Raw genomic sequence first — 14048 nt, 5'->3', positions numbered from 1 at the left:
TATACACGAAATTTGTTTCATTTTATTATTCATCAAATTTACCGAATCGGATATTTGAACAATGTACATACCTTATATTAGTTCAGAAACATAACAAAATTATAGGTAATACCGAATATGAAATTGACCATAACATATGCATCTGGGCAGAAATTGGAAATGTTAATTGGAATTAAAAATTCGAGACGATACTTCAAAGACGACACTTTCACGATTTCATTTGTGTAATTTTTAAGAATCAGAATTATAATAAAAAATTATGCAATTTATATTTAACATTGAAAATATGCAATTTATTACTACTATAGCAGGTAAATAGTAACTTTTATATTGATAGAATTAAGAAAATTTTCCAATTTATTGTATATCGTCATTCAATTTGTTCACAAAATTAGCATAGCATCATGTATTAATTTATTGAATTTTATCGTATGGGAAATATATACAATTCATACGACCATTTTTTCTAACCAGTGGGAACCTTTCACCGGATTGGTGAACGCTCAAGGTTGCCACTGACGCCGAAAGTCTTAAGATATTTTTTGCACACGCACGACGCGTGCTCTTGTGAAACGGCATTAAGAGACCTTCAAACCATGCATGTAGCTAGCCATACATGCGTGGCCGTGACCTCATGCGACTTAATGACCGAACAGTAATACAATTTTCACTATCACATATCCAAAAATGGTGCTACTTCACTTCGACACATGAAACAAACAATTTTTATGAAGTGAAATGAGTAATAAAAGTATCAATGAAAGAGAAATAATCTTGTACTGAGTTAGTATTTTATGTTTAATTCCACGCTATAATATTAATCTAGATATCTAGTAAAAAATAGTCATCCATAAATAAAGTAGTGGTGACACACCCAATAATTTCCCCGTAGTTATGTCTATTTCTAAATGACCAAATGTGTATTTTTCTTCCTCTGCTACTGTCTCTAACCAATACTAGACATTTTTCAATTTTTCTTACGAAATAGTATCAATGAACAAATATATTTAAAAATTAATCAAAATTTTTCTGCTCATGCGGTATGAGAAATACTTAAGAGGTTACTTTAGAATGATTTACTTTACGTTATTCTTATTAAACATAATGAAATTATTCACGTGCGGTAAAAAAAATATCTGAATAACAGAAAGAAAATGAACAAATTCAAAAATTCAATGATTTCAGTTATCATACATAGAAACTGATGATCAAATATGGAGTAGTTCTCTTTTGTAACGGCTCACAAAATGGCTACGCAAGCAGTTACGTAGAAACATAAAACTACTGTTAATAATACTGTGTAGAAAATACTTGTATTCTGTAAAATAAGCATTATATATTAACCAATTTTTAATATATGCAAGACTATAAATTTAAGTAACGGATAAAAAGCAAAATGCTTGAATATTAAATCATTTCAGAAACACGTGTTTAAAGCGTAATGGACGAAATTTAACTATAGATTCCAAATTACAGGCATTTTCATAAACTAAATACTTCAATTCCCTCTTGTAATAAATGTCCTTTTTAACTTTTAACCTTACTAAATAATAATGATTTTAAACCTCTTAAAATATGATATTCACTATGTGTCTCGTCAGGTCAAAAGCAGCCATATTTGAACACAACTGATGCTTCGAAATATATTTTCCACGATTTAAGATTTACTTTCTTTTTAAAGAATAAATATATAACTTGGGAGAAAACTACGAAAAACGTTAAACCAATTACAAATATGTAAGTATAAAAAAGTATTAGATGTTATAATGGAGCTCACATTTGAGAAAGTTTGTGAATACAAGATGTCGGAACCACGTTGCGAAAAGCAGGTATTATATTGCAACTATATCTATTAACTTGATAAATTGTTCTAAGGCCAAACCAAAATAATTTATACATACATTTTGTATCAAGATATTCCTCTGCCGTGGTCGTTGCATCCGCTTGATCACTTTGTCACAGTAACAATAATATAAAATAAAAAAGTAAAAAAAGAATGCAATAAGACCTGTATCCTTTAAAGCCAGTACACATAAGGACTTTCAGATAGAAACGCGTAAATTTTTATAAGGAAAAGAAAAACGATGCGTGTAAAGGGCGCTCGTTACAATTAAATAAAGGATTACGTGTATAAATTCTACAGAATATCGCAAGATAAAAAGAAACCTTATATAGGAACGGAATATAGTAAAGACGCAAATACATTAAGCGTATTCGTTACGTTATGAAGTATGCAAGCTCAAAGATGAGTAACCTTTTAAGTAGTATGAATGTAAATATAGAATTATGTATAACTACGAATATACAATTGTTGATTAAAAAATAATAATTATAAAAGGAAAAGGGAAATGGGAAAAACGGAGTAAAAAATACAGCTGGCTAGCACAGCACGTGCTGGCTACTGGAGGAACCTCCGTTGTTCGACGAGGAAACAAGTCGGGAACCTCCCTCCAGCAACACAATCGCCGATGTTCGTGTACCTTCGGTACATTTCGCGCCTTTTCGTCGTATGATGTCACAGTTTGGTTCGAAGCTCCCTTGGGAGTTTTATATATACCTTGCATTTCAATCATTGAAAAAAGATCCGTTCACATTAGAAACACGCATTCCAATAAATTACATGATGTATGCTACACTTTGTTCATAATATTCTCAAATTTTTAAAAATTACTAGAAATAATCAAATTTGTAACTTGTATAATGCAATTTTGTTGAAATGATTGAATTTAATTTAATGCGATTAAGAATAAAAATTTTAATCTCATGGACAATGTATTTGTCGTCACTATAGTCCTTTCATTCCATGTATTTAAAACGTATTTTTCCCCAAGAAATAAGAATTCACGTAATAAAATTATGGTTTGACAAATACACGAAAAACTATTTTGCTCGATTTTCCTCCGTACAAGTAATGAAAATTTAACCTTCTTTTCGTCCCCATTTTTAAAAAATATCTATAATGGAACTAATTTGACATCTCTGTACTTTTATTCCACTTTGCAATATAAATTAATGTTTTATAATAGACCTACTTTAAGAAATAATAGTTTCCATTTAGATCATTATTACGAACTAAATATTTTTGTTTTAAGAAATTTTTGTCTTACAGTATTATTCGATCGTTTCAATTATAAATTTGAGATGTATGCTTCACTTGCTTAAATGTTCGAATATCTTTCAACTTCAATAATGTTATTACTTAAATGTGCCATATTAAATTTCATGAAAAAGTATCACCTTGCATAATCTATTTTGAGAAACATTTAGTGTATCGTTTAATGCAAACTTCTTTGTATACGTGCAAAAATAATCTATGTATATTGAATGTATATTGAATGCTTTAATGTACATTGAAATGAATACGAAATTAATGTATTATTTAAAATAAAATTTGCGTCACAATTGCGAAGTTTAAGTTGAATGCAAGCAGAAGCAATTATAAAACTTTTAGGTTAGAATCAAAGTAAATCGTATTGTAACATCACAGTAATATCCAACAACCCTTCTTTTTAACAATATTTTTAAATAACATAACCACACGACATTTCATTCATAGGTGCTTTACATTTTGTAAAAAAGAATGAAAAGTTTCAAAATATTTAAACCTATTTCCACGTATGTAACTGAAGAGATACGTTTCCTTTACACATGAGATACATACGTTTTAAGTATGCCTATTTAACATTACCGAATTACTAGTTCATAACAATTAACATGTAAACTTATGGACAATGATGATTATTGAAGCTATCACAGAAGCAAAGTTCAAATTATAATGATACGAGAAAAACGGAGGGAAACTATGTAGATATATCAGAAATCTTAATCTATAACTCTAATTTGTATATGTATATGAAAATATTGTATTTTCTCGAAAAATCATTATTGCAATATATGAGTGTAGGATACATATAGAAAATGATTAACGATCATGAGTATAACTATCAATAATATTGTAAATCAAATAAGAAATGTCTATACAAAAACATAAATCAATTATTTGTAAGAAAAATGTAAACTAAGCAATAATGTATATGTTCATATACTAAGAATATTTTGAATAAAAAAGAAAAAAATAAAGAAATATTTTCCATAAAATGTTAGATAACATACCTCACATAAATTAAAAAATAGCAATATAAAATCATAAAAAATTTACATTTTTTAAACTTTTTCTCTTACATAGATAAAACATGTTATCTGCATTTTAAATGCCTTTTTTATATAATATTGCTCAAATATCAACCAAAAAATTTAAATATAATAATAAATACAATATAATATCCCTTACTTGATCATTATTATTGCAATATCATATATTACTCTAACTACATTATCATGAATTATGTATTACGATAGCAAACAGAAAAATAACTGATAAAACAAATGAAAACTTAGAAGTTTGCAAAAACTTACCATCAGATGATTTTTGTTGTTGAATTTCAGTTCGAACAGGATCGGATTCCGGTTTATCACCAGACGCATCTCCATTACTTTTCAAGTGATGATCTGTTTGATTATGAGCAGGTGTAGGAGTAGTACCTCTAGAACTAAGACTCTTTTCCCTTGTCTTTTTATCTTTTTGTTCTTTGGCACTCGAAGGCAACTCAGTTGCAGCAGCAGAAATAGTAGCAATAGCAGATTGATTGTGGGCATGAGTCTGAGATTTTCTTCTAGGCGGTGAACTCGATGAATTTTTATTGGATAAATTTGGGAACGGTTCTCTGGCAGGAACAGGGTTAGCATTTGGGGCAGTGGTGGACGGTTTAGGGGCCTCCGGAACGTTCGTACTTGGTATAGTCACAATGGGAACCGATGTCTGTGTTACGATAGATGTGGCACTCGTACTCTTCACTTCAACTTCAGTTACAATCATTGCGGGTAACTGCGCAGAAATATCATCCTTGTTTACGTTACGCGATATAGCTAATGGTAGTTCCTCGATGACTCCACTTTTCGAATCGCTTCGAGGTTGAAATTCCTTCACAGGAATTTGTAATGGTTTCGACTCTGTTTTCATTGCACAAGAGTCTATTTGAGACACGTTACTAGTGGTACCTAACGATTGACTACATAACGCGGTTACGTTAGGTACATTTTGTGTTGTAGGTGAACTGGTACTACACTGATTATTCACATCATTAGTAGAATTTGTTTGAGAATTAGATAAACTTTGTGTTACATTTTGAGATGTAGATGTGTTTGGTACACAAGTCGGTACCGTTGAGTCGGAATTGGACTCTTCGGTCGCGACTTTCACAAGTGTTTTTGCAACCCGGGCTGCAAAGTCGGCTTGCACTTCGACGTCATTATTCTGTAACAATCACCAATTCTGCGTGATAGACAATGATACATAGCAATCGGATAAAGATTATGTTTGACAACTAAAAACTGGCTCCAAACTTAAATCATAGGACGAGAAATAAAACCAAATGTACTAAACGAAATAAAAGAAACATTCAATATATTTTATACCTCTGTAACCCCTCAGCCATGGTTTGCAAACTATAAGCAGAATTACAAAAAACTGTATGTAAATAACGTATCTACATAATAATATACCTAATCCAGATAAAAATTAATTCTATTCTTATAAGAGTTAACTGCAATTAAGCTAAGTGGCTTAATCAATTCATTCAAATTTTGTATATCGACATAAATTTAGTACTACTAAAATTCTATCATAAATGCAAAATCTAGTAGTAGGAGTAACATAGAAAGAGTAATAAAAATTTGCATACAATATTCTAATCGTCCGAAATAAAAATATCTTAAAAATACTTCAATGATCATGGCTTTTGGGTACAGATATTAATAATGTAAGCAACTGACTATAAGAGTATAATAAAACATCACATTCATTCTAAAAGTTATTATAATATTGGTGTAAATATAAAAATTAGAATACCAGAATTTGCGTTTTATTTATATTTAATTTGATTTTTCTTCTTTTAAATACAAAGCTCTTATAGTCAATTGTTAGTGTATTAATATAATAATATTACTCACTTGTGGCTGAGGTGTATCACGATTGCTGGATTCACCACTTTGAATAGTTTCATTATCTTTGTAAATCTCATGACTTATATTTTTACCAGTCGTCGGATCTACGATATCAGTAATAGCATTTTGTCCTCTTGGTTTCCGAGATTTTGTCGTACTATTTGACGCACTTGTTGCACCACCATTATGACCTGAGTACATATCTTTAAATAACAAAATACATGATTCACAATATATACAAAGACCTAATTGATTAATCAATTAATGTTGAATTATTCAAATAGTAATATTTGTTATTAGCATCTTCAGGTTTGTATATACTACAAGCTCGTGTGAGCTTGTGAAATCTACCTAAATCTCTACCTGAATCTCTACCTGAATCTCTACCTGAATCTCTACCTGAATCTCTACCTGAATCTCTACCTGAATTTATCAGAAAATCTCTAAACTTAACAGGTTTTAAAAGTTTGAAGTTGCGATTTGAATCCCTGAGTCATAAATAAAATTTCCTGCACTTTTTCCCTTTCTTTCATGTATTTTTCGTTGAATTATGAGGCATTTACCCTTCATAGAGATCACCCTTCATAAATATTCTATATAATAGCGGTAAGTGTTCGGAGAAGTTTAGTTCTTAAGTAAAATAAAATAAAATAGTGATTATTGTTGGAATTGGGGTTTCCCAAATTTGAGATACAATACTTCTTTGCAAATGTTGAACTATCATAATTTTTATAACAGTTTCAATGTTTTAAATGAAATTGAATATTATGTATATATAGACAAATACATATATATGTGTAAGGATTTTGAAATGTAAGGAATTTATGTATGATTGTTCTTAATTTATATAATTTTAATTCTATACATTTTACCAAATACTACTTATTTTATTACATTATATCGTTTTCTCTCCAAAAAATCTACTTCTTGGAAATTACCATTAACACAACCTAACAATCTAGATAATGCAGTTTATATTGAAATATGTTATGTTCATTTTACAACTCACCAGTCTGAGAAAGAGATATACCCATGGGGGGTAAAGGCTGAGCTTGTTGCGTAGGTTGCTGCAGTGTACCTTGTGGTACTACTGGGGCTCCTTGGGCACCGGCCAGCGGGCCTGCAACATGTTGAGCCCCACCAGTGACAGCGCTTGCACCTGCTCTACTTAAACTTAGTGGTGTATTTGGTTGGCCTGTAGGCCAGTAATCTATAAAGGAACATATAATACTGATTAAATTTATTTTCGATCTTTACAGTTTTGTGTTACTTACAAGGTTGAGGAGTTGGTGCAGGTGCACCATATCCAAACATGCTTTGTGTTAAAATTGCATTATGTTGAAATGGTTGGAAGTACGACTGATTTTGATGAGTTGGATGTCTTTGGGGTGGAGCGCCAAACTAAAATTATAAAATATTTATTACATTTATAGTCATTATCAATAAAAATGATGAATATGATAGCATTTTACAAGCAAGTAATGATATGTTTGGAAGAAAAGAGAATAATGTTTAATTGCAAAATAACACTTAAATACAATAACTTTTGTCAGAAACTATTCTTTTGATGACACAAATGAAATGAATGATGCATGACGATAAATATATAAAATCAACAGTACTTAACTACTACCTGAAGGGGCATTTGATTGTTCATTGTGTATAAGGATTGCTGATGGGGGATCTGATGTGGTACTTGGTATATTGCTCCAGTTTGAACTGGCAAACCACTTGTATGATAAATTGCAGTTGGTTGACCTCCACTTCCACCAACTCCAGACATTCCAACTACTTGTGCACTAGTACCCCCTTGACCCCCTCTATGATTGATGCCTCTTGGCTGTTGTGGCCTAGGACCCTGGTAATAACCCTGAAATTGATAATGCAATTAATAAGTAAAATTTATAAATTGATGTGCATTTATATATAGAATTAATATCAAATTACAATATATTATACTACAAATACATAAATAAAATTTACAATATATTTTAAATATTTCTAATACTTTTTATAAACATTAATATGAAATATATAAATTCATATAATTAATACACGATAATGAAAGTTCTTATAAACAACCGTTTTTTCTTAACAATTTCCTCTTACTTGGGATGATGGCCTTGTTTGCGTTGGCCCATATACTTGAGATAGAGGCTGTGGTTGCGGTTGCATATGGGCCTGTTTTCCCATTTCCTGCGGTGATGGAGTATGTACAGGAGGTGTCGTAGTTGGAGCCGGACCTTGCGGCGGTTGTGATTGTACCCCCGGTGCAGGGGTTTGTGGTGGTGCTTGCCCTCCAGCAGGACCCCCTGGTGGAATACCTGCTGCTGATTGTCCAATGGACTGTAAGCCACCGAGTGGTGGAGGTCCTCTGCCCCCAGGTACTCCTACACTACCCCCTCCCCCACCCACCTGGCCCCCTGGTTGGGTGCCGTAATTTTGACCAGACACATGAAAATCTGATCCTGAAATTCAAAACAAAAAAGATATTAGACATTAGGCTTGAAATATCTGAAAAATTTAAATGTAAATAATTGAATTTTATAGATAAATAATATAAATAGACATTAAAATTATCTCTAACAATGTTATCGCTATATTATAGCTTGTATTTTCATATATACATCTAGAAATGTTTAAATGCTTCATGCATTTTCATATTTATGTTGTTATACTAATTGTTTTAAGGGAAAACAAAATTTAACTGTTACCATATGTGTAAAAAACAAACTTAATTTCCTTCAAATAAAAATCAAGATTTATGTTTGCGACTCTTTTATGACGATCACAAATAGATGATTTAACACATATCTGTCAAATACTTTATATTGTACTGTAAAATCAAAGCATTTATTTATACAATGTGAAACATATTTCTGAAAAACTATCTAGGTATATAAAGCAGACATTAATTTCCTGTTAATGAGAATCTATTGTTTCGACAATCTTACCGACTTTACGAAAACTTTCATATATGAAATGCAATGGGTTCCTTACATGCATTATTATTATACGGGATTATTATGCATAATTAATATACGGGAACAAAAAATAATTTATTTTCCTATCTAAATTATAGTCGAGTATCGTTTTCCACATACACAGGGGCATACAATGACTCGTAAAAAAGTGATATCACTAATTGCTATAATGTAACAAGAACTTCATTTTATCATTTAGCTATTAAATATATATATCTGGTTTCGTAATATAAACAAGAAAAAAGAAAAGAAAAGAAAATAGATAATTATACACTCAAGTTTGCATATGCGCGATATTATCCTACCATAATATGTTCGCCATTCTGTCGTTAAATGAATTACTCGTGAAAGCGATTATGCGTGGAATTGCATGACATCGCTTGACATGTCGTCGTTGTCGTCATCGTCTAAGAGATACAGTATGATTGATTATGCATATGTATTATCAAAACATCGAATGGATTACATTTATTATCCCTAAACGACTCTATATACGGTGCATATTACGCATAAGGTACATGCATTTTCACAAAAACATGGAAAAACTTTATCACCACATGCTACGACTTTATGACGAGAAAATACGTTAAGGACATAGAGAGATAAATGAAGGAAAAAATATGGATATTTGAGCGCTCACCGTTGAAAATCGAAACAAAGCTGGTTATCGTGTTTTGTCACGGAAATACTATGTTTATTCGTACAAGCGAATTTTTTATAATGAAAGAACAATGAAGTGACAACAAGGCTGAAACGTGAGCAAAGAAACCGAGAAGACGGCCTCGCGAACGGCCATCTTTGCACATGTGGACAGGGCTCGAAGCAGTGCTGCTATCTGTAGTCCCGTGAGTACATTGATTGCTACGAAAGGGGGGCGAGGCCGAACTCCATCACCAGGATCGTATTAACTACCGCACCGTGAAAACACACAAATTAAATGTATCCATAATATAATAGCAAAGAAATTCAGAACTTTATGTCGTACATATTGGACTCATTTGTAGCGAAAAAGTTGTAGTGAGTAATGTATCGACCATATTTTAATAAAGTAAGTTCATTAATTTATCGTCCTTTAATAGAATGAAAAGAGAGTTGTATTTTTCTTTTTTATATCACTTACTGCAAATTACTTTTTTAAAAGATTAGAAGGCGTTTCACATTGAACTGTAATACGGTTGTTTTATTTTTGGTAGTAGTTTATGTATATTCGAGTAAGCTCTATCATATATTATTTTATACATAAAATGTTTATTTATGTAACATGCGAGTTAAAAATAATTTTTGTCATATTCTCTAACATCATACACTCATATTGAAAAAATTGTAGAGTTGATAATCTTATTTATTCATAAAAATATTGATAAATAGATATGTACGTATTCCCGCAAGGTTAATATATATATATTAACAGAGTGAAAGAACATGGCCTGAAAAATAATCCAGAATGCAATACGTCATTTCCGGTGCCGATTCCTTCTCTCTCTCCTCTCATTCGCGCGCGCACGCACACGTACCGACGCTTTCTTCTCCCCCTCACTCTACATACATACACACACACATACACGCGCGCGCGCGCACTAAATTTGATTTTCCCTATTCAGCCAAGCGAGATGAATTGAACAAAATTCGGAAAATTTAAATACAAGGAGAAATCAGCATTACACATAATATGATGTATATGACAAGAAAAGTGAGGTTAGAACGACCACACTTTAGCCACGTGGCTGGCCAATATAAGAATAGTAATACACTTAAACGATAATCATAAAAACGAGATCTTTTAATGTTGGAAGAATATTATCAAAAGGTAAAACATACTATCGCAATGAGTCCTCTGACTTTCGAATTTTGAGAAAACTGCTTTCAGTTCGCACTTCATCCTTTAAATATTGAACTTTATAAGTAAAATGCTGTTATTAACCTAAATAATAGATTAAGCGCAATAAGAAAAATAGCTACAGTTCGTACAAAATATCTGAAGTAATATTATATAATTCATTTTTGAAACAGCTGCTCATTCATAGTCATTATTGATATTAATACTAATATTATTGCTCAGTATTAGTTGCTATCGTATATTAGGAAATAAACTTTCTGTATCTATGGATTCAAATGTAATCTTTGAAGAGTCAGTACTGACTAAAGTAATATGATAAAAATTATAGAAATAAATATAATAGACAAATTTTTTAACTATTATAAGTATCTATAAAATATTATGCTGTAACTTTCAGCAATCAATCACGGTTCAAAAAACATTTTTCAGATTCATGAAAATAAAATATAACAATTGTAGTAGAAAAATTTTCATTGATATATCATTGTACATATAAATGCATGTTATTTTATTAATTTACTAGAAGCTATTAATAACAGTATATGTATATTTATTCAATAACATATATTTAACTTAAAGAAAAAATAATATGATAAGTAAAATAATTAATTGTACTTGAAATGAACAAAATATTGAAAATGTATAAACTTCAAAATTCTTAGAATGGCAAGAATTTCTTGATATCGTAGTACGTTGGCGTCATCACGGCGAGACATGTCATACAAGAGTGCAAGAGGAAAGAATCGAACGTACCTTCGCGACTGTATAAGGTAGAAAGCATTTTATCGATTGACCTATATCGTGAATTGTCTACAATGCCGCCCAGGGGCGCTAAGGACTAACCTAAATACTAACTACTCGATATGTATATCGATACAGTAGTCAATTGTAAATGACGAGTGATTTATTAATCAAGTCTTCTTAAATACCTGTCTTGACGGGAAGATTTTAACTATTTAAAATTTTGAAACAAAATTTATTTCACGTTAAAGAAATTTATACTGGAGTTACTAGGAATTCGATTTGATGGAATTGGATTAGTTTCACAAAACAAAACTCACATAAGAAGATATTAGCGTACACTAAATCAAAAACATGGTTTTCGTTACTATAAGTGAAAGTATCGTAAATTAATTTTTGTAATCAAAATGTGGTATAAATCGAGCTTAGCCGCGTATCTACAAATAGATGCAAACGATTCGACTTCTGACAGATAGGGCACCAGGTCAAATTAACTACCTCCAGTGTGCTCGAAAATAACGGGCTTCATGTATGTACATCTCTTTCTATATATATAGATGCGCGGTGTTATACACAGAACATATATTTGTCGAGTTCTCCTTAGGGTTGGGGGCGTGTAACGAATTTTCATTTGGATTAACCATTGTTGTTATACAATATGGATGATACTTACTGGTATAAATATGATTAGTGGCGATTAGATACTCGAGATGCTAATGACAATGATCTTAGGTTCAATAACAATTTCACGGTCAACGGGATAGCAAATGCGTTTTCCTCTAAAGTCTAAGTCGAACTCAACTTACTTGTCCACAATACAAGTAGAACTCAACTTACTTGTCCACAGTACAAGTAGAACTCAACTTACTTGTCCACAGTACACGTAGAATTCAACTAACTCGTCTACAGTACAACTAGAACTCAACTAACTCTCTCAGTCCAAGTGGAACTGAACTTATATACTCTTCTCCGTACCTTTCTGTACCCCTTGAGTCAACTATATTTTTAAGGAGACCTATACAATTACTCCATACCTCTGTTAGGTGAAAACGTCCATCCCGTGACCGTGGCTACGTTTAGCGACCCGTTGTGTCACTTCGAACCCAAGCCTATTGTCATAAGTCTCGGGCACACATAATCGGATTAAATTCTAAACAACTATTTCTAAGTTTTATTATTTAAGTACCGCTATAATGAAAGGCCTGGACTAGAGTATTGGGGGTCTTCCCAAAAATTCCAAAAGAAAGGCCCCGACATGTCCTTTCATCTCCGACATAGTTATACGTATGCACTGGCATACGAAATAAATAATTTAACCATTCAGATAAAAATGGAGAATCATGAAAGATTGCAAACCAATGAAAACTATATTGAATATGTGGTTGAATGGATTTTAAAAATATTAAGGCTTAACTGGAGTAAATAATAAAAGTTGTTTGAGTAAATAAGTAAGTAAATAAATATAGTAAGTAAATAAGTAATAAAAATAAGGATAAATAAACAAATGAGGTCAGGATGCTTCCATTGGTCACGAAAATGTATGTCCATGATGGAGCAAATGAAAAGGAAATGAATGAGATTTTGCTTGGGCGAAATATGTACATGCAAATAAATGTCTAACGCGACTATAGTAAGAACATAGTACCTATTTCTAACTTGTTTACTAAGAGAAGTTCTAAGAAGATGATAAACGAACAATAAATAGACGACTATAAGACAGAAGCTAAGTACATATTTATGTCCTTATATTTTTATAGTATTATGTGAAAGAATTTTAGACCTTTCCAGCATGAAGCATTTTTATTTAATATTTTTCATATAGTAAAATTTGTATATTACTTGCTATCCATGATTATTAATACTTTGAATGCCATGGGGGTCACCGGTGACCGGCGCACCAAGATTAGTAGAAATGCATAATTTGAACAAATGTCAATAGTTATAAAAATTTGTTATTATTACCATTGTTACTACAATGGTGTAATTAATGTAATGACGAAATTAATGCAGTATAAAACATATAAAAATAGTTCTATTTATACATGAAATATAGATCTATCTTATGTACGCCCCGGTCCTGCACCAGTGGCTGTCGAACATGGGAAAACCCGCTTTTACCTTAGTGAATAATAAATAGCCCTAAGGGACATTTCAACTTGAAAGATGTTTGATGGCAATTAAGAGCTTTGAAAGTAAAGTAACAAATGCTAAATCTTGCTACGGTCCTTTAGGATTATTGCGAATCCGAATAAGTATGACTGAGGGATGGATTATAGTTTATGGTAGGTCCCGGAACGGACCAATAGAACAATTATTTGGCAACGCGAAGAAACAATATGAGATAATTGATAATGGAAAAAAATAAGCGAATCGAGCGTAATTGCATTACAGCGCTATGGGGGTCACCGGTGATCTCAGTGAGATAAATTCATTAATGATTATACACCGTAACATACCTTTTGTAAGTAATATTTCAACATTAT

General features: G+C 31.6%; 1 protein-coding gene across 4 annotated transcripts in view; it reads right to left on the bottom strand.

Moving 5' to 3' along the window:
* Positions 1 to 14048, bottom strand: part of LOC117216190 (eukaryotic translation initiation factor 4 gamma 3-like) — a 43899-nt gene that overhangs the window by 10769 nt on the left and 19082 nt on the right. For 2 of the 4 annotated variants that reach the window (XM_033462740.1, XM_033462738.1), the window contains exons 2-7: positions 8113 to 8471; positions 7631 to 7873; positions 7278 to 7404; positions 7013 to 7213; positions 6010 to 6206; positions 4417 to 5314 (exon numbers count right to left, since the gene is read on the bottom strand). In XM_033462740.1, the coding sequence (XP_033318631.1) occupies positions 4417 to 5314; positions 6010 to 6206; positions 7013 to 7213; positions 7278 to 7404; positions 7631 to 7873; positions 8113 to 8471 (2025 nt within the window). Of the gene's footprint in view, positions 1 to 4416; positions 5315 to 6009; positions 6207 to 7012; positions 7214 to 7277; positions 7405 to 7630; positions 7874 to 8112; positions 8472 to 9627; positions 9800 to 14048 lie in introns of those variants that run through there. The other 2 variants (XM_033462742.1, XM_033462739.1) reach the window with 2 other exon arrangements.

The sequence above is a fragment of the Bombus bifarius genome, unplaced genomic scaffold, assembly GCF_011952205.1.
Source record: "Bombus bifarius isolate JDL3187 unplaced genomic scaffold, Bbif_JDL3187 scf7180000010252, whole genome shotgun sequence".
Lineage (NCBI taxonomy): Eukaryota > Metazoa > Arthropoda > Insecta > Hymenoptera > Apidae > Bombus > Bombus bifarius.
This window is presented reverse-complemented; position numbering and strand designations above follow the sequence as displayed.